At 35.2% G+C, this 25076-nt stretch overlaps 1 protein-coding gene across 2 annotated transcripts in view; it reads left to right on the top strand.

Moving 5' to 3' along the window:
• LOC114336185 (glutamate receptor ionotropic, kainate 2) overlaps nucleotides 1-25076 on the top strand; it is a 93070-nt gene that overhangs the window by 8695 nt on the left and 59299 nt on the right. For both annotated transcript variants that reach the window (XR_007697109.1, XM_050646881.1), the window contains exons 2-4: nucleotides 19198-19350; nucleotides 24463-24651; nucleotides 24727-24895. Coding sequence is in view for 1 of the 2 variants with exons in the window: in XM_050646881.1 (XP_050502838.1) it covers nucleotides 19198-19350; nucleotides 24463-24651; nucleotides 24727-24895 (511 nt within the window). In the remaining variant the exon portion in view is untranslated. The remainder of the gene's footprint in view (nucleotides 1-19197; nucleotides 19351-24462; nucleotides 24652-24726; nucleotides 24896-25076) is intronic.

Here is a 25076-nt window from a genome sequence, read left to right as displayed (position 1 = left end):
TTAACCACCCTTACCGGGAGAAGATAGCCCTAGTAATCCTGGACCATCATATGGCGACCCAAGACCAGGGAAGAAACTGAAGTAAACTGGAACGAGAAATGGAAAGAAAAACGTCTATGGCTGAGGATCTGGTACCTCGACCACCCTAGAATACAGTGTGGTATGTAGAAAGGATGGAGAGAGCAGGCCTGACATGGAGCTAAATGGACAATGGTATGGAGATGGAACATCGTGGGACAATGGACAATGCCAGGGAACGTGGATCGAGAACTTTTGGTGATACGAACACAAACGTTTAAAGTGGTGAGTCTATATTTTGTTCTTATAGTATTTCCACGATATTTCTTAACAAATGAATGAAATAGCAGTAATGTAATTAGTATTTTTATCTATTTATTTTTAATTATCTTTATGGGTATTATTGGAATTTTTTTTAACACATATTAAAGTTATTCACATGGCATATTACCATTATTATTTGAGGTATATATTATTTATATTATTTATTACGAGGGTACATTTTTGCAATTTTTTTTATGATTTTAATATTTGCTATCGTAAATATACACTATCAATATAAATATACGATATAAATATATAACAAATATACGCTATATGCATAATACATTTACATTATTATTCTAACTACTTATTTACAAGGGTAATATAACGTTATTTATTTTTGAACTATTATTTATTATTATTGCAATATTTTTTTACATATTTTTACCATATATTGACGTATTATTTTATCTCGTTATTTTTTTACTATATATCTATATACCACATATCTATATACACCGTAAGACTATCGAATTTATATTTTCGCTAAGAAGTGCAGGAACTGAGGATAGAATATTATGTATAAATGAGTAGCAACAAAGTTACTTGGGAAGATTTTGTCAAAATAGTTGAGGAACTTGCACAAGAAGTAGGAAGACAGAGCAGAAGGGTCTTAAAGAAAAAAGTACCGAAATCTAAGGACATACAGGAAGAAGTAACGACACAGCTAATTAAATCCTATAACAAGTTCACGCACTTAACTAAGAAAAACTGGGAAGCACTTTCGGACAAACAGAGGGAATCGTGCAACAAATATTTTGGAAAAATCAGAGACAAAGTTATACGCTCATTTCAAGCAGTAAATGTAAGAACAGTGGTTCCAAATTCAATACATCAACCAATCGACGAGGAAGTTGAAGAGGAACAAAGCGACGAGGAAGCAGAAGAAGGAAAAAGCGACGAGGAAGTAGAAGAAGAAATAATTAACGACGAAATAAAAGAGGAAAAAGGTCACATAAAACAAGATATAACAATATTAAACATGGCTCTGACAATCAATGAATTTTTGAATATCGCAAGCAAGATATTGCCCAACGAGTTCGATGGAAGCGCAGGGAAATTACAACCATTTTTGGACGCATTAGAACTACTTGGAAAATTGGCAGAAGGTCATGAAGACACAGCTGTAACGCTAATAAAAACACGACTTACCAATAAGGCTAGGAACTTAATAACCACGGAAGATACGATTCCACGGATAGCTGAAGCACTGAAGAAAGAACTAAGAGGTGATAATCCGAAGAATTTAATAGCCAAATTAGCCAAGAAAAGGCAAGGGCATAGAGATGCAGCAGTGTACGCATCTGAAATGGAAGAGTTAGCAGAACAATTAAAAGTAGCATACATAGCGGAAGGAATGCCACTGGAGTTAGCGAAGAAATATACGACGGAAACAGTAGTAACAACAATGAAACGAAACGTTAATGCAGAGAAAGCTAAGCTAATACTGGAAGCAGGTAACTTTACATCACCGCAGGAAGTAGTATCTAAATTTTTATCGATCGATACGACTGAAGAAAATGCACAAGGAAGAGTCTTAAATTATAGGACAAACTACGAGAATAGGAGAGGACAGCAGCAATACAGAAGAGGATACCATAACAAGTATGACAGAGGAAGAAGAAATAACTTCGGACAACGGAACGAAGGAGAAGCAACGGACAATCAACGAAATTATTCGAACAGAAGATACAGACAATTTAACAATCAAACATACAGAGGAAACCAGAGAGGAGGACGTAACAGGAACGTAAGGTTACTAGAGATAGAGGACAGTCAAGAAGAACAAGAAAACCAGCAGTTGGGGTTTTGAATGAACAAGAAGTTGGAAGCACACAGGCAGAAATAAAATATAACATTTACAACTTCGACCTGAACCTAACGAACTTTGTACGAATGAAAACAGGAATCCTTGAAAACACAAGCACCTTTATCATAGACACAGGAGCTGATATTTCAATACTAAAATGTTCACAAGATTTTATGAAGGAACAGGTGAAACCAAACACAAAGGCGAAAATAAAAGGAGTCACTAAAAGAGAGTTGCAAACAATGGGAGAAGTTGAGACAACACTAGAAGTAAAAGGAACTCGATTCGAACACAGCTTTCAATTGGTAGAACCTAACTTTCCAATTCCAACAGACGGAATCATTGGGAGAGACTTTATTTCTAACTTTCAATGTATACTGGACTACGCAAACCTTAAAATGCACATTAAAGAGGACAACGATTGTTACATTAGTACGAAAATTCTGGATAATATAGATAATGACACCATAATAATACCACCCCGATGTGAAATTTACAGAATAGTCAAAATTTTTCAAACGCTAAGGAACGACAGGATAGTGGAGCAACAGGAAATACAACCAGGAATATTCATAGCAAGAGCAATTATTTCAAGTAATAATCCATACATCAAAATTTTGAACACAACATACGAAACAGTAAACGTAGAGGCAAGCACAATCAGGACGTTGGACATTAAACTATTCAATATATATAGACTAGTCAACGACAGCAAGGATAGGAAAATTAGGAAAATGAAATTAGACATACCAGAATATATACGAGATAACTTAGTATCGTTATGCGAAGAATATGCAGACATATTCGCCCTAAGGCATGATATGTTAACCTGTAACAATTTCTACGAACAGAAACTAAGAGTTAAAGACCAAACTCCGGTATATATCAAGAATTATAGGACACCTCATGCGCAAACAGAGGAATTAAATCGACAAGTACAAAAACTAAGAGACCAAGGAATCATAGAACCATCTACATCCGAGTACAACAGCCCAGTTGTACTGGTACCGAAAAAAGGTATGGATGGAAATAAAGCATGGAGATTATGCATAGATTTTAGACAACTGAACAAGAAAATAGTCACAGACAAATTTCCATTACCAAGAATAGATTCGATATTAGATCAACTAGGAAGAGCAAAATGGTTTTCAGTTATAGACTTAATGTCAGGTTTTCATCAAATACCATTAGAAAAGTCATCGAGAAAATACACATCGTTTAGCACGGAAAACGGAGCATTTCAATTTACCAGATTACCTTTTGGATTAAATGTAAGCCCGAATAGCTTTTCAAGAATGATGTCAATAGCATTTTCGGGATTAACACCAGATAAAGCATTTCTTTACATGGACGATATAGTAGTGATAGGAATATCCGAAAAACATCACCTAGACAACCTGAAAAAGACATTTGAGACATGTCGAAAATTCAATTTGAAACTTAACCCAGGAAAATGTCAATTTTTTAGAAGGGAAGTAACATATTTAGGTCTTGATCTTTCTCAAGAGAGAGTATCGCCCGACAAAGCGAAGTATGCAGCAATTGAACAATATCCGACACCTAAGACAGCGGAAGAAACAAAGAGATTTGTAGCATTTTGCAACTATTATAGACGTTTTATTAAAAATTTTGCGGAAATATGCAGACCACTCAACAGATTATCGAGGAAAGGAGTAGAATTTTTTTGGTCTGAGGAGTGTGAAAAAGCATTCAAAAAGCTTAAAGCATCTCTGACGAAACCACCAATTTTAAAATATCCTGATTTCAACAAACAGTTTATCCTAACAACAGACGCATCCAATGAGAGTTGTTCAGCAATCCTAAGTCAAGATTACAACGGAATAGATCTACCTATAGCATATGCATCAAGAAGTTTTAGTAAAGGAGAATGTAATAAACCTATAATCGTTAAGGAATTACTAGCGATTCATTGGGGAATTAATTATTTTAAATGTTATCTATATGGAGCACCAACATTCAAAGTAAAAACAGACCATAAACCTTTGACACACCTATTTGCAATGAAAGAACCAACCTCAAAACTCACGAGGATCAGATTAGACCTAGAAGAATATGACTTCGAAATAGAGTATATAACAGGGAAAAATAACTACGCAGACAGCCTTTCAAGAATAACATTGCATCAACTAAAGAACCTATACATAGACAACACCCATATACTAGCTATAACAAGAGCTCAAGCAAGAGAAAAGGAGAAGGAAGCAAGACAAACAACGGCTGAAAGTGAACTCGCACTACAGCCAGAAGCCACCAAACAGACAGTAAGGAAGGTACTAAATAATTTAGAGGCGCATAGACTACCAATTTTGTCCTTTGGAGCAGAACTAATCTCACCAAGACTGAGCGTTAGGGCCGAAAACAAAATAAAATGCAGCAAAAGCATAGCCACAGGATTTGATCGTTTCAATTTAAACCAAGCGTTGGCACAGCTTGATAAGCTGGCGGTAGAGAATGCAGTACGTAAAGTAAAGATATACGTAAATGATATTATTTTTAAATTGTGCACAATTGATGAATTTATTAAAGAAGGAAATAAAAAATTGAAGAATATAGAAATATACATATGTGAAGTACCAGAAACAATAAAAGATGACAAAGAAAAACACAGATTAATAGAAGAATACCATAATCACCCGATGTTCGGAGGACACGTAGGGAATAATAGACTAATAAAGAAGCTAAAGGCAAGATTCCGATGGAAAAATTTGGAAAAAGACGTAAGAAAATACGTTAAACAATGCCACAAATGTCAAATTAACAAACCGAAAAGAACACATGTCGAAGAGTTCGTGATATCGGACACATCTTCCAAACCATGGGACATAGTATACATAGATACAATAGGTCCATTCACTAGAAGTAATGAAGGTAATAGATACTGTATCACAATGTTGTGTGAACTGACAAAATACGCGGTCAGCATACCAGTGTGCAATAAAGAAGCAGAGACAATAGCAAGAGGAATCTTTGATCATTTCATACCAACATACGGACTCATGAAGCAAATAAGAACAGACCAAGGCACAGAGTATAAGAACGAAGTAATGCAGGAATTAACAAAGCTATTAAAAATAGAGCACAACTTTTCAACGGCATACCACCCACAGTCCATTGGAAGTTGCGAAAAACTACACAGAACGTTGAACGAGTACGTAAGAGCATTCATAGACGAAGACAGAGAAAATTGGGATGTGTGTTGCAGAATGTTCACATACTGCTACAATACAACCCCTAACGCGTATCATGGATACACACCGTTCGAACTGCTATATGGCAGGAAGGTTAACCTACCGGAAGACCTTACACAGGAGATTCAACCATGTTACAATATAGATGCCTACTACAATGAGTTACGATACAAACTACAAAGCGCACACGAGAGAGCCAGAACCTTCTTATTAAAACACAAAAGAGAGCGGCAAGAAAAGAATAAGCTCAAAGCAACACCTCAACACTTTAAAATAGGAGACCTAGTCCTAGTAAAAAGGGAAGAGAATGGTAAGTTTGATAGTCTTTATGTAGGTCCTTTCACAATAACAGAAGTAAATAACGTTAATTGTAAAATCAGAATAGAAAACAATAAAATCAAGGAAATACATAAGAATAGATTATATGCTTACAATCCGAAAACACAGTGAGTGACAAGTGTGATGAAACAATGTTGTTAAACGAACATTTTTATTTTTATTTATGTATTTACGTAGTTTTAGGAAGTTTGTATATAAAATAAAAATTTTTGTATTGATTACAACACAGTATGGGCTGGTAGCACCACTTGCAAAATTTTCTGCCCGTAGTCAGAAAATTCTTAGGAGGGAAAGGTGTACAAGAATTCATCTGTACTCATTAGATATCTTTTAAAAACACCCTTTAATTATCTACGCTAATTTCTTTCGGTTATTTAAATGTCATCATAAACAATTCCAACCTTCTTTCGTTACATAAACATTATTGACCTAGATCGTGAGGTGTAAGTATACATACAGCCACTATAAACACTTTTCAGGGTCGACGCTGACTTTGCACTTTTCAATATATTTATACAACCAAAACATATAAGGGAATCCTCATTACACATTCCACATTCGTCATTCTATTATTAGATGTAAGATTATTCACATTAAAAGAGAGTGTCATCTACACTCCGCGGGGACGACGTTACGTAAGTTGCTACCAGCTTGTACTCATGCGAGTATAATAAACAACTTGAACAGTGACACGACTAGTAATCATTCCACCCCTCGGATAAGGGTTAACCACCCTTACCGGGAGAAGATAGCCCTAGTAATCCTGGACCATCATAAGGTACGTCCTAGTGGATTCTTCTTTAAATTCTTTTATCTCTCTTTTTAGTTGTTGGGTGAGATTATTTACAATTGTTTTATCTTGAGGAGTTCTACTTTGGAACCATTTTCGTCGTGCTTTCCGTTTTTCGTATACTAGCGTTCTAATTTCTGCAGGGTAGTTGCATCCTTTTAGGCGTCTTTTGATGTCTGGAGTACATTCCCAAGATATTCTTTGGATGTCTTTATTGAATTGATCAACTTCTTTTTCAATGTCATTTACGGTTCTAAGAGATACGTTTAAATTAATTGTTTCTTCTAGCAATTGTCTGAAGCTTATCCAGTCGGTGTACTTATTAGTTAGCGAATGGTTATTTTCTTTATATATTATGTTTTCGCTTAGTGTTAGTGTTATTGCTGAATGGTGAGAACATAATTTATGGCATGCATCTATTTGCAGGTAGTTTTGCGATATATTTTTGGTTATGAAAAAGTCAATTAGGTCTGGTATCTTGTTGGGGTCTGTCGGCCAATAAGTTGGCTTCCCTGTTGATAAGAAAGTGACTCCGTATTCGTTCACAGCTTTTAAAAGTTCTCTGCCTTTTGTTGTGGTTAAGCTTGAGCCCCAGTGGGTATTTTTAGCATTATAATCGCCTCCTACTATAAATCTATTTCCCAGCTCGTTAAAGAGGTCAATATATTCCTCCTTATTTATTGCATGTTTCGGAGGACTATAGATTGCTGCCACTATCAGTGGGTATCTATTAGTTCTAAGTGTTACTGCAGTTAACTGCACTTTTTCTGTTACGTAGTTTGCTTCTTCGTAATGTTGTAAATTTTCTTTAATTATCACTGCACTTCCTCCTTTTGCATTATTATCAGGATGAATCGCATGATATACTCTATAACCGTGAAATTTGATAAATGAGTGTTTAGCAAAATGAGTCTCTGAGATGAGGCATACATCTATATTTTCTGTCTGTAGAACTAACTGAAGCTCCTGCTGGTGGTTCAGGAGTCCATTTGCATTCCACACTAGTACCTTAATTGTATTAATATTGTTTCGATTTAGGTATAGCTCCTTTGGCACTATATTCTAATCTTTTTAACCTCTCATCCAGTGTTGTTATGATTTGTTCTTGATTTTATAGCTTCGCTAATATGAGTTGCAGACTTTGTTCGATATTATTAGTTCGTTCCTCCTTTTTGCTACTTTCCTTTTCGTTGTTTACTGTATTGGCAAATGATAGATTTTTATTAACCTGCCTGCTTACTGAAGGATGTTTATTAACCACCCTTTTTTTATCTATGGCTCTATTCCTCATGTTTTGTAGTTCAATAGCCACTTTACAGCCACGATATTTAGCTGGGTGCTCTTGTCCACAATGTACGCATTTAGGTTTGACATCTTTTGGTTTGCTACACTCCTTAGTATGATGCTTCCCTGTGCAATTGACACATCTCGCTTCTCTGGCGCAGAATTTTTGGGTATGCCCATATGCCTGGCAATTTTTGCATTGAGATATTAATTTGGAGGATTTAAATGGTTGGATTTCGACTTTACATTGTAGTATGTGCTGTATACTCTGTATTTTATTTATATCTTCGCTGTTGTCAAAAGTCACTATGAGCATGTCAAGTGGTTCTTTGGTACGCCACTTAATTTTATTTATAGCATTCACTGCTTTAAAACCTCTCCTAACCAATTCTTCAATTATGCTATCTGGTTTGCACGAATGCGGGAGATATTTGACTATTACCTTAATTGGTTGTGTTCTTTTATCTTCGTATGTGAACCAACTATGCGGTGTTTGCTCTCGTAGTATTTTTGTCACGCCACGATACGTATCCTCGTCGTTGGCTTTAATTTTTAAGTCCTCTTTATTTACCATTTGGATTATAAATTTATTTATACTGTAACAAAAACGAGCGTTCGGGTATTTATTTACGACTTTATTATTTATTTATACAAGTTTACTTTACAAATTTTAGCTTAAAACTAAACTCTATTTACAAATATGCCCGTATTTATAACCAGTTGTTATTCTGGAACAATCGACCCCCATCTCCAGCTATCAGCTTGTTCCGCCTACGGGACGTACGTTCGAGAAGTCTCTCCTCCTCTCCGCCGAGGCCTAGATCATTCGATTACGTCATTATCGAGGTGTTTACTGTTATACAGCGGTCGGCCAAGACTTCTCTTTCGTTACAATACCTATTTCCTTTGTGAGCAGTTCGATAAATTTATTATATTCTTTAATTCCTTCCACTATTATTGGTGGTGGAGGTTGGACTTTTTTTGTTTAGGTTCAAGCCTATTAGTTACTTCTTCATTTTTTGTAGGAGTAGGTGGAGAAAATGAAGTATTCATTATTCTCCTTTTTTCTGCCTGTTTCTTACCCTTATCCATTCTGTTTCTTTAGCCAGTTCCTCTTCATCAGTGTTTCATAGCTTCATATGTGTTTGCATTTGCGTGATCATACTATGTAGTTGATCTTTTTCATTATTGACTTTTACCCATTCTGTATATAATAATTGTTCGTTTTGGGAACGTTGACAATTTTCTTGAAATAAGTTATTATTTTGTTGCATTAAAAAGGCTTCATTTATTGTAGTCGGTTGCATTCCTCCTGCAGCCATGTTTATATTTTATTCTTTATCCAAATACGGTTAACCTGTATTTGTTTTGAATTTAACTTTAATCAACATTTTCAATAAATGTAATTCTTAAATTATATTATATAAAAGAGTCACTTACCGACCTGAATTGAGTGGACCACAAAAAGAAGTTTGTGTTCAAATAGTAGTTAAGCACTTAACTACTAAAAATACATTATTTATAATTACCAGAAAGTGTTAAATAAAAAGGAACATAAAGGTGTTTTATGTTCTTTATGTTGTACTTGTTGATATAAATTGGTTAGGAATACCTTCATCTTTATGGTCGCGTTCGGGAAGGTTTGTTTAAGTATTTTCCTTCTTCCTCGTCTTATATAGGTACTACATAGTGTAGTCGAAAGTACATATCCCTGTTTTAAGTGCATTTTTTATTTCAAATGTCTCCGAATATTGTTGTCCAACTATCACCTTACATCTTAACCATTCCATAAACACTCTTATCAAATTGGCTAGTTTCTTTTTAGACAAGTTCTTGCATCGCTGTCCACAGTCTATAAGTAGACTTACTATAGTAGTATATATAGAGTCTGAAACTCTATTAATAACTTCTTTAAAATCTATGAACATCTGATGAAGTTCACGATCAAACTCCCAGAACTTTTCAATTATCTGTTTTATTCTGAATATCTATGAACAATGAATTACTATGAACATCTGATGAAGTTCACGATCAAACTCCCAGAACTTTTCAATTATCTGTTTTATTCTGAATATCTGGTCAATTCATCGTCATTAATAAATGCCAACGATTTCTTCTGTGTGTTTTGATTCTTCCTAGCAGGATGTTTGCAAGGACTTTGTCGATAGTATTTAGGAGCGTCATTCCCCAGTAGTTAATACATTGCTTTTTGTTTCCTTTTTTGTGGAATGGTACAATAACCACTTCTTTCCATTCACATATCAATGTTTCTTCTCACCAAATGCCTTAAACTAACGTATGATCCAAAATTATTGTCACCACAGGTGGTTCTGAACGACAGAGATAACTATAGAGTGCATGTCTATTATTAACTCAGATATACTTTCCAGTTTACGTCAACTTTGACAGACACTTGTCAGTGTACGTACGTCAACTTAAAAAACACTATAACTGAACATAAAAAGTAGCAGAGGAAGCAAAATTTTAACTTTATACGAATTAAAAGGTCTTGAGATTGAGTATCTTTTCAACGTGTTTTCAATCTTTATTCTTTGTATGGAAAAGTGATCATAACAACACTGAATATAGCCGCAGTTGGCCGTGACGTCACACTCCGGCGGTCTTTCAGATTAAAACAAGACATACGTAATTTTGTCCACGGATAGCTTTGATCCCAATAATTGTGGATAGCTCGTTAGCTTCGGTAGCTTCGTTTGAAGCAACCTGTGGGTATACCATCGCTACCTGGTGTCTTATTATTTTTAAGTTTTTTAATTTCCTGGGTTACTTCTTCGTATGTAGGGTATTGGTCTTCTATTCCAGCTGTATGTACTTCCATGTTTGATGTATTTCTGCTAGATTTGTCGTTTAACAGTTGATATAAGTATTCCTTCCAGGTTTTTAGATATTGCTCGTCATCAGTAGTAAACTGTCCACTGTTTTGAATGAACTTTCCTCTTCTTGCTTGGTGCCCGGCCTTGATCTCTGAAACTTTTTTAAAGGACTGTCTTATTTGGTTGTACTTCCTATTTTCTTCTATATTTCAGATTATGTGTTCCTGGTACTCCTTCTTTTCTATTTTTAATAATTTTGTTGCTTTGTGTATTCTTGAGGGAATACAGAGTTGTATATAATCTTTCGTTGTAGAGGGATTTTGTAGCACGTCCCCTCTAGCTATGTTTTTATCATTTATAGATTTCAGGCAATCGTCATCGAACCATTTTTTGTTGTTTTCGTTTTGTGTCCTAGTATTTCACCTAATATGCTTATCAAAGTTAATATTATATTTTTCTAAGTAGAGTCTATGGTGCTATAATCATATGTCTCTATTAACGTTATTTGTATAGCATTTTGAAATTTCTGCCCTGTCTCATTATCCAGCAGAAATTTGGTAACCCATAATGCTGTTGGTATATTGTTGTGGGTTTTTGGGACGCTGTTCTTGTTCTTGCCTTCGTTCTTACCAGAAAATTATCTATGTCTCCATTTACTACCACTTCTGGCATCTACCAAGACATGAACAATCTGATTTCTTGTGACGCCGTTGTTGGAGACCCACGTTTCTTTGTACGTATTTTCTTGTGTTCAAAGATTGTTATTTGTGATACCAGGGGCGTAACAGAGGCCCCCGCAGCATGAAGCTTGCGGGAGGCCCCAATATATCAGGGGCCCCATCTTGTCGTCTAACATGTAAAAATATGTCATTGATATATTTTTTAAGCATGCATACGCAACGTTTTTCAGCAGTGCCTGGAAATCTTCAAAAACTTCCCTCGATTCGATTTAGCAAACAATGCAGAAAAACGTCCAACCAAAATCGCTTACTCTAAAAACGTTATCGGTGACTAGGTGGTCATCCAGACTGCAAACTGTGCTTAGTGTAAAGCAGAACTACATGACAATATTAAAAACATTGTCTAATTGTCTAAAATAATATTAACTGCCACAGATCGTGAGTAGAGAATGACAACTAATAATTATGGAACAGTTTGAATTTGTCTTCCCATCTATTTTACAAAATAAAGTACTACTTTTACATTACAACTGTAAAGACTTTTTATCAAATCTTTAGACAAAACTATACGTCATTTTTAAAAGAATCCAAAGATTTTGCTACTAATTGTGGCTTTCCCTGTACTTTTAAAAACAAAAGGTTTGGTAGAGTTAAGAAGTATTTTGTTGAATTATAGGCATGTTATTCGGAAATCTCGATATAGTCATTGAACAAATTCAAGCTGGATTTATATGTATGTACAAAGTGAACAACGATTTTAAAGTCTTACATCCTAGAAGTGGATATCTTTTCAAATCGGATACAGATGTTTTTGCAGGAGTCAGTAAATTAGTTGCTGCGTACCGGCCAGATTTAAGTAAAGAGTTTTTGGAGCAACTGCAGTTTGTTAGAAAATCATTGAGACAGTTGGAATCGGCGAACTCTATTATTTATGATGCAGCCAAAATTATTCTTATAGATTTTCATTGTACTAGTGCTTCCATCTTGCATACCAGAAATGTGTCATGCGTACATTTTGTTTTCAACTTTACCCGTCACGACCACTAGTTCAGAGAGATATTTTTCTGAGCTTAAATTAATAAAACCATATCTTCGTAGTACAATGTCAGAAGTTCTCTAGCGCTATAAGTATTGAAAATGAAGTTGCCCATCAGATAGATATTAATAAAATAATTGTAGATATATTCGCTGATAGTAGTGCACGAAGAAAGTTGTTCATCTCATAGAATAATACTATGTCATCATCATCATCATCATAAACAGCTATTCCATCCATCGTCGGATGTAAGCCTCCCTTAGGTGTGTCCATTCATATCTGTTTGCTGTTTTTTTGCATCCATTTGTGGCCAGCCATTCATGTCAGATGTCATCAGTCCATCTTGTTTGAGGTCAGCCTCTACTTCTTTTGCTTACCCTTGGTCGCCACTCGAGAATTCGCTTTGTCCAGCGGTTGTATTCCATTCTTACTATGTGTCCTGCACAGTTCCATTTTAACATAGCAACCTTCTGGATCACATCTGTTACTTTTGATCGCCTTCTTATCTCTTCATTGGACTTGCGATCACTGAGCTTAATGTTGAGCATTCTCCGTTCCAAAGCTCTCTGAGTCATTTGAAGTTTGTGGACTATGCTGTTGTTAAAAGCCCAAGTTTCGGTTCCGTATGTCAGAACTGGCAACACGTACTGATCGAACGTCTTTGCCTTTAAAGTGTTTGGCAAGTTTGATTTAAATACTGTTTGTAATCGACCAAATGCTGCCCATGCTAAGGAACATCTTCTATTTAAGTCAGCCTTTAGGTTAAGCTTTGAAAGTTCTATTTTTTGTCCCAAGTATATATACGACTCAACTTTTTCTATTTGTTGTCCAGAGTTATATTTCCATTTATATCTAGAGATTCGTTGGTTAGATATTTAGATTTTGCTTGATTTATTTTTAATCCTATTTCTAATACTATGTAATATTGTAATGATTTAAAGAGTGTAGGCGCAAAATTTCGGACTAGTGATTTTTAAATGCATTCATTTTTTTCGAATCCTGAGAAAACTAATAATTATTTTTGAAAACTTTATACGCAGAATGAAAGATTACATTATTACCGAGGGCTGAAAGTCCCTTAGAATAAACAAAAATTTTCTTTTGAATGGGATGTTTAAAATTAAAAATTATACTAAATGTTCTCTTTTTTCACCCCTGTAACTTACTGAATTAAACATTATAGAAGTTTTCGGGGACTTTCGGCTCTCGATAATAATGTAATCTTTCATTCTGCGTTTTAATTTTTTAAAAATACTTACTAGTTTTCTCAAGATTCGAAAAAAATTAATGCACTTAAAAAGCATGGGCACGAAATTTTGCGACTACGCTCTTAATTTTTGTTCTATTTTATTCTATACCGATAAAGTTGTTGTAAATGATAGTTCTATACCAATAAAGTTGTTGTAAACAGTGCACAAATCCACTATATGATATGTATACGTTTTTGTTACACAAGTCGCATTTAGTAATTTTTTAAAGGGGGCCCCATGTTCAATTCTGCGGGGGGCCGACGGAGTTTGTTACGCCACTGTGTGATACCCTTTTATTACATTACCTACCAAATCGTGGACCCAGTACTTTATATTTTGTTGATCTACTTTATTGTATGGTTGTTTGATAATAACTATAAAAGATTTTTAATACAATAAAGTTGTTGTACATACAGTTATTGTATATTGTACATGCTTCAGTGATTTTTTTTTTCAAACGTTTTGTTATGGCCTTCATATTTCCTGTCACTACATTTAAGTGTATCATATTTAATCATCTTTTTGTCCAATGATTCCGTTGTTATATGCTTTAGAACTTTAGATACTATGTGTATTTTCCTATTAGATACTATTTTTGTTAAATTATCTTTGCATTTGCATCAGTTCAATAACGTCTTAAACTATAAGAAATCAACTATAAATACGTATTCTAAAAGAAACTTTCAGCAGGAGACCGAATACATTGACATCTTAACAGAGCAAAAATAACCTTTGAAAACATTCATAATAGTGCAGGCTGCTTTGATCAACTTCTGGCACTAAAGTACACCGTTTTTTATTTATCTATTAATACATAGTTTGCATAATTTTAAATAAAACTGGTTTTGATTTGCGTAGTTTTCCTAAAATATTTATTTTGAAAACTCAAACTGTTACTTTTGCCACATTATTTATTAATAAATTGTTTATTTACACAATTTATTATTAAACTAATAATATCTTACTAATAAACAACGTGATTGGCTCTCATTAATTTAACGGAGAAAAAAAGCAACGTTTAACATACATTCATATGTTCCCGCCTTTATACATTCAAAACAAAAATTTTTAATAAAATTAATCTATTTAGATAGCATGGATTGACTCCTCTGTGGAAATACTACGGACGGTTGAGACTAACATCAAACTCAAACAAAAGAGAATCAATATCTTGTCTATCAACATCTTAACATCTCCCAAGATGAATATCTTCAGCCCAAGATCTTCATCTTGGGCTTTCAATATTGCGTCGTCTGTGTAACAGAGTATTTTACTTCTTTGTTTCCCATTCTGTGTCCTCTTCCTTTGTTGACGCTTTTGATGATTATTAAGGTTCAATCAGTCTCCGCTATCTATGTCTATAGGTTCTGTAAGTTGTCTAGCTATTCTTACTTCTATTTTGTTGTCTTGGTAGATGTTTTCAATAGTTCTTATACATATGGGAACATCTCTATTATACAGAACATTGATTACATCTTTGAGTCTAACTCTGTCAAATACTTCCTTCAAGTCAATGAGACATAGAAATGCTTGTCTATTATATTCTAATGATTTATCAGCAATAAAGTTTATTGTAATAAATAGGTACTCATTTTCGCTACCATCACTTCTGCTCAAGCAGTTTCCAAAAATATCGGCGCAGTATTATTAATTTTTATTTTAAAAGAAATTAATGGATACTCACTTATTACTATTTTAATAACTATTGTTGCGGGCCGTATATAGCTCTGCGCCGGCGAGACCATCTAGATCAGTGATACTCAACCTGCGGCCCTCTATCGTTTTTTATGCGGCCCGAAGGCTAACTAAAGGGCCCTGTGATTAAATTATTTGTCAAATTTCACGTGTTTTTCAAATTATTTGATAGTATGCCGATGTGTTTGAGGCGTGTTTGGGCGTGAGGCAGACAATTTAATGACTTTCATTTTAAATTATATTAAAATTTTTAAGAACTCTGATTAAAAAGCAAGGTATTATTACCTTTTAATAATAAATTATTAAAGTTAATGAACAAATACTCATTTTAAAAATAGTCAATACTTATTTACTACATTGCAACGACCCATTTAGTAATCACAAGAAAAATTCAGAATTCAGAAAAATTGTGACCTTGAAACAACACCCTGTATATTAAAAATTTTAAAATTCTTCTGCACATTTGAAAAGAGCACAAAAAACTAAGTTTAATTGCTCGCTTCAATTTTTTGCGCAGATAATTTAATGACATTAATTTTAAAATTATATCGAAATTTTTGTTTTGAAAGTTCGAGTTCTTAAAAATTTCGACATAATTTCAAAATTAAAGTCATTGAATTGCCTGCGCAAAGAATGGAAGCTCCATTAAAGCTCTTTTCAAATGTGCAAACGGGTTTTGAAAATTTCAATATACATGATGTTGTTTCAAGGTCACAATGGATTTATAATTTTGTTTAATCCGGACCTGGATTTTTCTTGTGATTAGTAGTTGGGTGGTTTGGGTTCTAAATGTGACATATGTGTACCAAATATCAAAAAAAATATACAAGGTGGTTATAAAGTTATGGGTCCAGAAAGAAATGGGCAAAATCGGTAAAACACCCTGTAACTCGGTTATAAAGTCGGTGGAGCAATAAATTTAGTATGTCTAGAACCGCCTCATTTACCTCTATTCACCATTCAAGTATGTCCGTTTCCCAATGAAACACCCTGTATACTACTTCATCTGGATTGTGGCCCGCAAGTGGTGGCAATAGCTACTATGTGGCCCAGGAAAGAGAAAGGTTGAGTATCGCTGATCTAGACATTAAAAAAATGCTTGAATAAAGCTTGAATAACATGAGTACTTTGGGTAAAACCTTGGTTAGGTGGTTCAAGCGTAGCACTGACCCTGTTACCTTCCTTGTATACCATAGGCCCTAGAGATATCAGAATACCCCGCTATAATCACAAAGCAGCGTTACCGGTATAAAACGGCAGACTATATATTATATATACAACGCAAAAGTCTAAGGATATTTTAATAATTTGACAATACCAATGACAGAAATTTCATGACCATATAAATTGGCTTGTACTATAATTGTTGATACAGACTACATACTGGGATGGGATAAAGTATGGAACCAAGCAAATATCTTTGAAACGAAAAGAACATTATTTATGCAACTTTGCATGCAAGTACAGTGACGCAAAAGGCATCTGTTGCCATATTTTTTATTACTATTCCACTTCCGGTTTCACCGGAAAGACCCTAACTTATTTAATTTAAATGGGACACCCTATATATTTTTGCGGATTTTAAAAGAAATTGTTATTTTTAAATCATACATACCAAATTTGGTAGAGAAAATTTGTTAAAAAGTGTCTGTAGATAATTTTTTGTATTAATACAACGTAATAGGAAATAAACGAGTACCATCTATACTGTAGACTAAAATTGTTGTTTACATGCACTGCATGACTTATTTGAATTTAGTATAGTAGGTAAAACTGTTACTGAACTAATTGACAGAAATAAGTTGTATTAAAAATGGTTCATTTAAGTGGAAAAGATCGTACTGAAATTTTAATGATAATAGGTTATGGTGAATTTTCATTTTTTGGAAGTGAATTTTCCAAATCCATGAATTGGACGTAGAGGATTCATAGACTGGCTCGCTCGTTCTCCGGACCTCAACCCGTTAGATTTTTTTCTTTAAGTTATCTAAAATTACGTGTTTACGTTAGCCGACCAACATGCTTGCAGGATTTGAGACAAAGAATAATAAGTGACTCACGAATTTATTTATAGGCTTGCACGTTGTCAGGAGGTGAACAGCAAACATTTTCAGCATTTGAAATTATTTTTTTTTTATTTTTAATTTCATTGGTCTAACGTAAATAAATTAACCTATTTTTTAAATGTAAAGAGATATATTTCTTGTTTTAATAGTTTTTTTCCAAACTTGGTATGAATGAATTAAAAATAACAAGTTCTTTTAAAATCTGAAAAATATACAGGGTGTCCCATTTAAAGTAAATAAGTTAAGGGTATTTCCGGTGAAACCGGAAGTGGAGTAGTAACAAAAAATATGGCATCAGATGCCTTTTTCGTCACTGTACTTGCATGCAAAGTTTCATAAATATTGTTCTTTTCGTTTCAAAGATATTTGCTTGGTTCCATACTTTATCCCAACTCTGTATGTACACTCACTTCTTATCAAAAAAAAAAAAAATTGTAAAACTGACAGCAATACGTTTTTTAGAATGTTTTTTATAAGGGACAAAAAATCGACATTTTTATGTTTTGTTTATTTTTAATTTTAGTCACTTCATACCATTCTTGCAACGACAACATTTAACGTTGGACGAGATGAATAGAGCCGTGGGCCTCCTTCAAGCTGGTATGCGACAAACTCAAGTTGCTGACCAGCAGGGTGTCTCCAAAAGCGTCGTAATTCGTTTGTGGCGTCGGTTTAGAGACACTGGGGGTCCAGCCGAGCAACATCCAGGACGTGGTCGCTCTACAACCGTCGCTCAAGACCGATATTCAATTTTAAATGCCAGAAGGCAGCCAACAATCACAGCATCCGAGCTGGTTAATGAATTACAGCTTGCACATAATGTAACAATTAGCCGCAGTACTGTGAGGAATCGTCTCCATGAAGCCAATCTTCGTAGTCGACGACCACTGAGATGTCCACCCCTATCTAGAGGCAATCGCGCTGCAAGATTAACCTGGTGTCAAGAGTTTCAGAATTGAACTGACAATGACTGGGCCACAGTTTTGTTTAGTGACGAGTCTAGATATGGATTTCATCCAGATTCTCGTCGGACAAGAGTTTGGAGACGACCCGGAAATGGAGAACGATTACGACATCTTCAAGAAGTGTATGCATAAGAGGTGGTACATTAATGATATGGGGCGGAATCATGATTGACGGAAGAACTGACCTCGTTTTCCCACGTGGCTTTCTCAGAAGTCAGCAATATTGACACTATTCTTGAACCTGTTGTGCTTCCGTTTGCTGCTGCTGTTGGAGAAAATTTTTACTTTATGCATGGTAACGCTCGACCACATGTTGCGCATATTGTAACAAACTGGTTGGATAACGAGGGTATTGATGTATTGCCGTGGCCAGCACAATCACCGGACTTGAATCCCATTGAGCATGTATGGGTCATGCTCCAACGAAGAATTACCCCACATATGGGCAATATCTACAATGAGTTTCAATTAAAAGAGCTTCTGAGAGAACAATGGACACAACTACCTCAAGCAGACATTAACAATGTGATTCGGAGCATGAACAGTAGATGTAGAGCTGTGATAAACCAACGTGGTGGCCATACTTTATTTTAAGTTTATATTTCGTATTTTTGGCATTTTATGGTGGTATGTGAAACATGGGTGATTTGCAATATATTTTTTTGCTCCAATTTTCTGTTTTTTTTTTTTCAATTTATGGTTTTTGTCATATTAAACTACAAATTTTGTATTACTTTTTTAAGTTGATTACAGATAAACAAAATACGTCTATTCATAAAAATATCCCTAGACTTTTGCGTTGTGTTTATTATAATAACTATTGTTTAAACTTTTAAGCAAATGAATAATATAGTTATTTGTTTATTTAGTAGAGATATAATAAGATGTATTTTTTAGGAATAATCTTTAATGAAATGCCAAATGATGCTGAATATCCATTGAATGATACAATTATCAGAACTAATATCATCGAAAAACATTCGCCGATATATCTTGCCGCTAATATACAAACCACTTCCAAGACTGATATATTTGATACTTCAAAAGTCGGTAAGTTTGACAAAAATACAATCTTTTGAGATCTAATTAGGTGGATCATAAATATATTTTGCTTCTGCTTCTTCCTTCCTTCCTTATTCTAGGCGAATCATTTTTTTAAACTTTATCAACCTGCATCAACCATAGCAGTCCCCGTGGGCTAGTATGCATCGACACTAGCAGCTTGAAACAATAAATGCAATTGACGCCGGAACATATGCAAAAGGATCTCCCCGGTAAAAATGCGATCATTATCTAGTCGTTATCATCCAGTGCTGAACGTAGGCCTTCTCTAAGTTTCTCCATATCTCCCTGTCTTGAGTTAGCATTATCCAGTTCCCGACAGTTCTCTTTACATCGTCACTCTGGACTTAATCCTACGAATATCATGGTTTCAAAGAATGTCAAATGTGGAAGTAACTAGAAAATAAAGCGGAAATGATATTAACTATCAAAAGACGAAAATTTGAGTACTTGGGATACGTGATGACAGGGCAAAAATACTCATTATTACAACTTATTATGCAAGGCATCAATCAAGAAAATTTCCAAATGGAGACCTGTATCAGGCAGACCACGAGGAAGACCCAAAACTAGATGGGAGAACCAGATAGTAGAGGACCTTTAGAAGATGGGAGTCAGAGAATGGGTAACCAGAAGCAAAAACAGGAACGAATGGAGGAAAATTGTAGAAGAAGTCACACAACCAATTGTAAAACCAAAATGTTAATGCGGATTGATTCACCGCGACAAATGAATCATGGTGGTTACGAAGAACCCAAGACCAAGGGTTAGACAAAACGTAACAATTAATGAATACAACTTTAAAGTCGTCAAAGAATTTAAGTACCTGGGAGCGATTATAACATCTGAAAATAAATATGAAAAGGACGTGGCAGCCAGGATCATTGCAGGAAACAGGGCATATTACTCATTAATGACCCTACTTAAATCAAAAATACTCTCAAGACCAGCAAAAATAAGAATATATAAGACAATAATTCGTCCTACAATAACGTATGGAAGCGAAACATGGACTCTGAATCAGCGGGAAACGACAAAATTACTGGTACTTGAAAGAAAGATACTGCGGACTATCTATGGGACTTGCAGCGACGAGACAACAAGAGAATGAAGAAGAAGACACAAGGATGAACTCCAGACAATAATTAGGAGATGAAAACATACTACGCTACATTAAAGCAAACAGAATACGATGGGCGGGTCACGTGCTAAGATCAAGTGACGAAAGACTTCCGAACGCCACATTCTGGGAAAGGCCCGATGGAAAAAGGTCAGTTGTCGCCCAAGAAAGAGATGGAAAGACGCAGTAGCCAGTGATCTACGCAAAATGGGAGTACAGCAATGGGAAATAGCTGCTCAGGACCGACGATAATGGAGGGAAATAGTAAACGTGGCCAAGACTCACATAGAGTTGTAGAGCCAAATGATGAATGATGATGACAAATGAATCGGAAGAGCCCAAAGAGGGCGGCAATCACTCCGCTAGGAGTGTACATGCCATGATGATGATGATGATTATGCAAGGCAAAACCCGAGGAAAGCGAAATGTGGGAAGACGAAGAACATCCTGGTTTAAGAACTTAAGGGAATGGTTCGAATGCTCTCTATTTAGAGCGGTAGTCAACAGGGTCCGCATTGCCATGATGATTTCCAACCTTCGATAGAAGATGGAACTTAAAGAAGAAGAATCTATAATACACTCTACATTGTTCAAATGCTGCTATTATTGATGTTAATTCCACCGAATCAAATGCCTATAAAAATCAACAAATACCAAGGCTATGGATCTGTTGTATTGCAGAGACTTTTCTATGAGGACTTTTATTGCTTGGAGATGATCATTTGCAGAGTAGGTATACGAGATAACGACGATGTTGTGGGACAATATGGAGACCCAGCATTCAATGATAATGGTGAACGAATAATAAATGTATGTAAGCAGTACAATTTAAAGGTTAGCAATACATTCTTCCCACATAAGCGTATACATCAATATACGTGGACACGGCCATCACTTAATCAGAAGTCTATAATTGACTTTGTTATTACGAGACAAGTATCGAAGGAAGTGGTCAAAGACACAGTGGTAAGAAGAGGGGCTAATTGCGGGTCTGATCATCTCTTAGTACGGTCAGAAATAGCTTTTCCCTTCTTTAGGCAACTACACCCCTGCAATGCTCAAGGAAAAAGTAATGATATAAATATCCCACAATACAATATACACCTCACTAGAGACGAGACTACTAAAAAGCTATATGAAAATAGACTTCAACAGCAGCTGGAGAATCGTGAAGTGGTGGACGACGTGGAAGAAGAATATAATAATTTGTTAACAGCGTTACATCAAGCCGCCAATGAAGCCTTTGGACAAAAAAGTAAAACGAAATACAATCCGCTCTGGATGTGTCCTGAAATAGAAGATAAAATAAAAGAAAAGAACAAGCTTTATAATACTTGGCTATCAAATAGTACACAAGAAAATCGAATAAAATACAAAACCATCCAAAGGCAAGTTCGAAATGAAATAAAGAAATGCAAGAATGAAATGTGGTCTAGGAAGTGTGCTGAAGTAGAAAGCAAATTAGGTGGCACCCAATCGACAGAAGTCTGGAGACTATTACGAACGATGAAAACTAATAAAACAGATAGACGCCCATCCACAATCCGAACTCAAGACTGGAAAGAATATTATCAGGCCTTATTTAGTGAAGATCGACAAGAATTTATAAAGCAGGCGACACAGGTTGTACGTAGAGAAGAAGATAGCCTTATAATAACTGAGGCAGAACTAGTTAAAGCACTTAATTCGATGAAAAACGGCAGGGCTCCAGGCCCAGGAGGAATCATGATAGAGATGATTAAATATGGAGGGAAAATGCTTATAGAACGCTTAACTAAGTTAATGAATAGATGTGTTGCAACTAATTATTTTCCTCGAGAATGGAAAATATCCTACATTTCGAGCATCTACAAAAAGGGGAAACATAGTAATCCGTCTAATTACAGAGGCCTTAGTGTTAACAGTACTATTAGTAGACTATTTAGCAGAATAATAAAGAACAGATTAGACGTAGAGACAAGAGGGAGAATAAGTGAAGATCAAAGTGGTTTTACTGCGGGACGCTCATGTGTGGACAACCTTTTCGTCATCCAACAACTTATAGAGAAAAGGACGAGCGTAAATGAAGAAACTCACATTGCCTTCATAGACTTGGAAAAGGCATATGACTCCGTCCCTAGAAACAAGTTGTGGCATGCCCTTGTTGAAATGAAAGTTAGTCCGGCTATTATACATATTATCAAATCATTGTACAGCGATAATGTGGGATATGTCAAGATTGGCACACAACTATCTGAAGGAATAAAAATAGAAAAAGGACTGAAGCAAGGGTGTAGCTTATCACCGTTGCTATTTAACATATACTTGGAAGTCGCTTTAAAAGAATGGAAAAGAAGTTGTGGACTAATGGGAATCATGATCAGAGATGACTGCCTGTTTAACATCCACTTTGCTGACGATCAAGCAGTACTGGCACAAGATTCGTATGACATGGAATTCATGTTAACCCGCCTGTATTCAACCTACAAAAAATGGGGATTAAATATAAATATAGAAAAAACAGAATATCTAGTCGTGAATTCTGACGCCCACTTTGAAATCCTAATTACAAAGAACACATCAATTAAACAGGTTGAAGAATTCAAATATCTGGGAGCTGTAATAAACAGAGAAGGCCTAGGCAACAAAGAAATTCAAAGGCGAGTTGAACAAAGTAGGAAGGTAGTAGGTTGCTTGAATTCCGTGTGGTGGGATAAAAAATATATCCAGAACTACAAAATTAAGAATAGGGAAGACATTTGTGGAATCGGTACTCATGTATGGAAGCGAAGTCTGGACATTAACAGCAGAGTCCAGAAGAAGGATCAATGCTGTGGAAATGGACTACATACGTAGAAGCGCTGGAATCTCCCGATTGGACAGAATACGTAACGAAGAAATAAGAAGAAGGATGCAGGCACACGATACAGCGGTAGACAGGCTCGAGAGAAGAAGCCTAAAATGGTTCGGTCACTTACTTAGAATGGACGACCAACGATGGCCAAAGAAACTCCTGAAATGGAAACCCCCAGGTAGGAAGAAAAGGGGAAGACCAAGACTATCCTGGAATGACACGATAAGGAAGGCCATGGAACACCGAGATTTGGAAGAGGAAGATGCCCAGGATAGAAATAGATGGCGGTTAGGTGTGGGGATGCGGCGTCAGCCGATATGACACCCCGGATATATATATATATATATATATATATATATATATATATATATATATATATATATATATATATATATATATATATATATATATATATATATAGATGATCATTTGCCCCGTAATTTTTCCTAACGCCCGCCTGCTCTCTGCTCTCTGCTCTATTAGTTGATAAAGGTCAAATTTATGTTCGAGATATTTGGAAATTCCTTTAGTAAATAGACATAAGTGGCTGACAAGGCTTATCGGTCTGTAGTTCTTCAATTCTATAATATCGCCCTTTTTATGTAGAAGTTTCATAATTGCGTTGTTCCATTAGGTCAGGATTATTCCATTCTCAATGCATAGGTTAAATAAGTATTTTATCCGTTTTAGGAGCACCATCCTCCAGTTTTATTGCCTCTATCACAGATTGTTCACCCGGGGCTTTGTTATTTTTCATTTCTACCAGGGAATGCTCTATGTATCTTCTAGTTAGTTCCGAAATAAGCTCTGATCTCTGGTTAATTATCTTTTTCCACAGATGCTGTTAACTGCCCCTTTCTTGTTGGCGATTACCAGTATAGAGTTCAGTGTAAAATGTTTCGGTTATACTCAGCAAATCGTCTCTTTTTGTTGTTGTTACCCTTTTTCGGTCCTTTAGTTTAAATATCCCTCTCCTTCCTTTCGATAATTTTCTCCACAACACTTTCATCAATAGTTTATCTTATGCTTTCTGTATTGAATTTTCTCATAAATGCCACACGATATTATTGTTATACCATCTTATAAAAAATATACATTTTATTTAGAATAAGTTAAAAATATTAATCAAACACTATATATTTTTTAGTTTGTAATCTAGTAGATGATGGTATCGTCGCCGTTTTCGGCCCACCGACTTCTGTCACAAGCCCTGTGATAGAGTCAACTTGTAAGAGCCTTAATATCCCCTACATAGTGACTTCATGGAGAAAAACTAATTTGGACGAATCAGATGTATTTTTGAATTTCTATCCAGATGCCGACAAACTGGCCAAAGGTACGATGGTAAGATATAAATTTGAAATAATTTATTTATAATTTCAATGTTATAACAAACTCTGTTTCTATGAAGGTATTTCTGAAGTAGTAAAGAGCCTAGAGTGGATAGGTTTTATTATTCTATATGAAGACGAAGAAGGTCTAGTTAAATTACAAGAAGTTCTGAAACTTCAAAATGTTGAGAAAATGGATAACCAAGATTATATACGTGTTGAACAACTCACCAATGGGCCTGATTATAGGTAGGTAATTATTTAAAGGTTTTTTTAAACAATTCAGATTTTTATTTCTTAATTAGCTTAGTCTATGAACAAATTGAATATATCTACACCACATAGAAAAAGAAGTAAATCAAAAATGAATAACCATTTTCAATTTCGTTGCAACACGAAACTACAGCCGCATCATTATTCCAGTTCAATA

This window comes from Diabrotica virgifera, chromosome 3, assembly GCF_917563875.1.
Source record: "Diabrotica virgifera virgifera chromosome 3, PGI_DIABVI_V3a".
Taxonomy (NCBI): domain Eukaryota; kingdom Metazoa; phylum Arthropoda; class Insecta; order Coleoptera; family Chrysomelidae; genus Diabrotica; species Diabrotica virgifera.
Note: the sequence above shows the minus strand (reverse complement) of the source record. Positions and strands in the feature narration are given on the sequence as shown.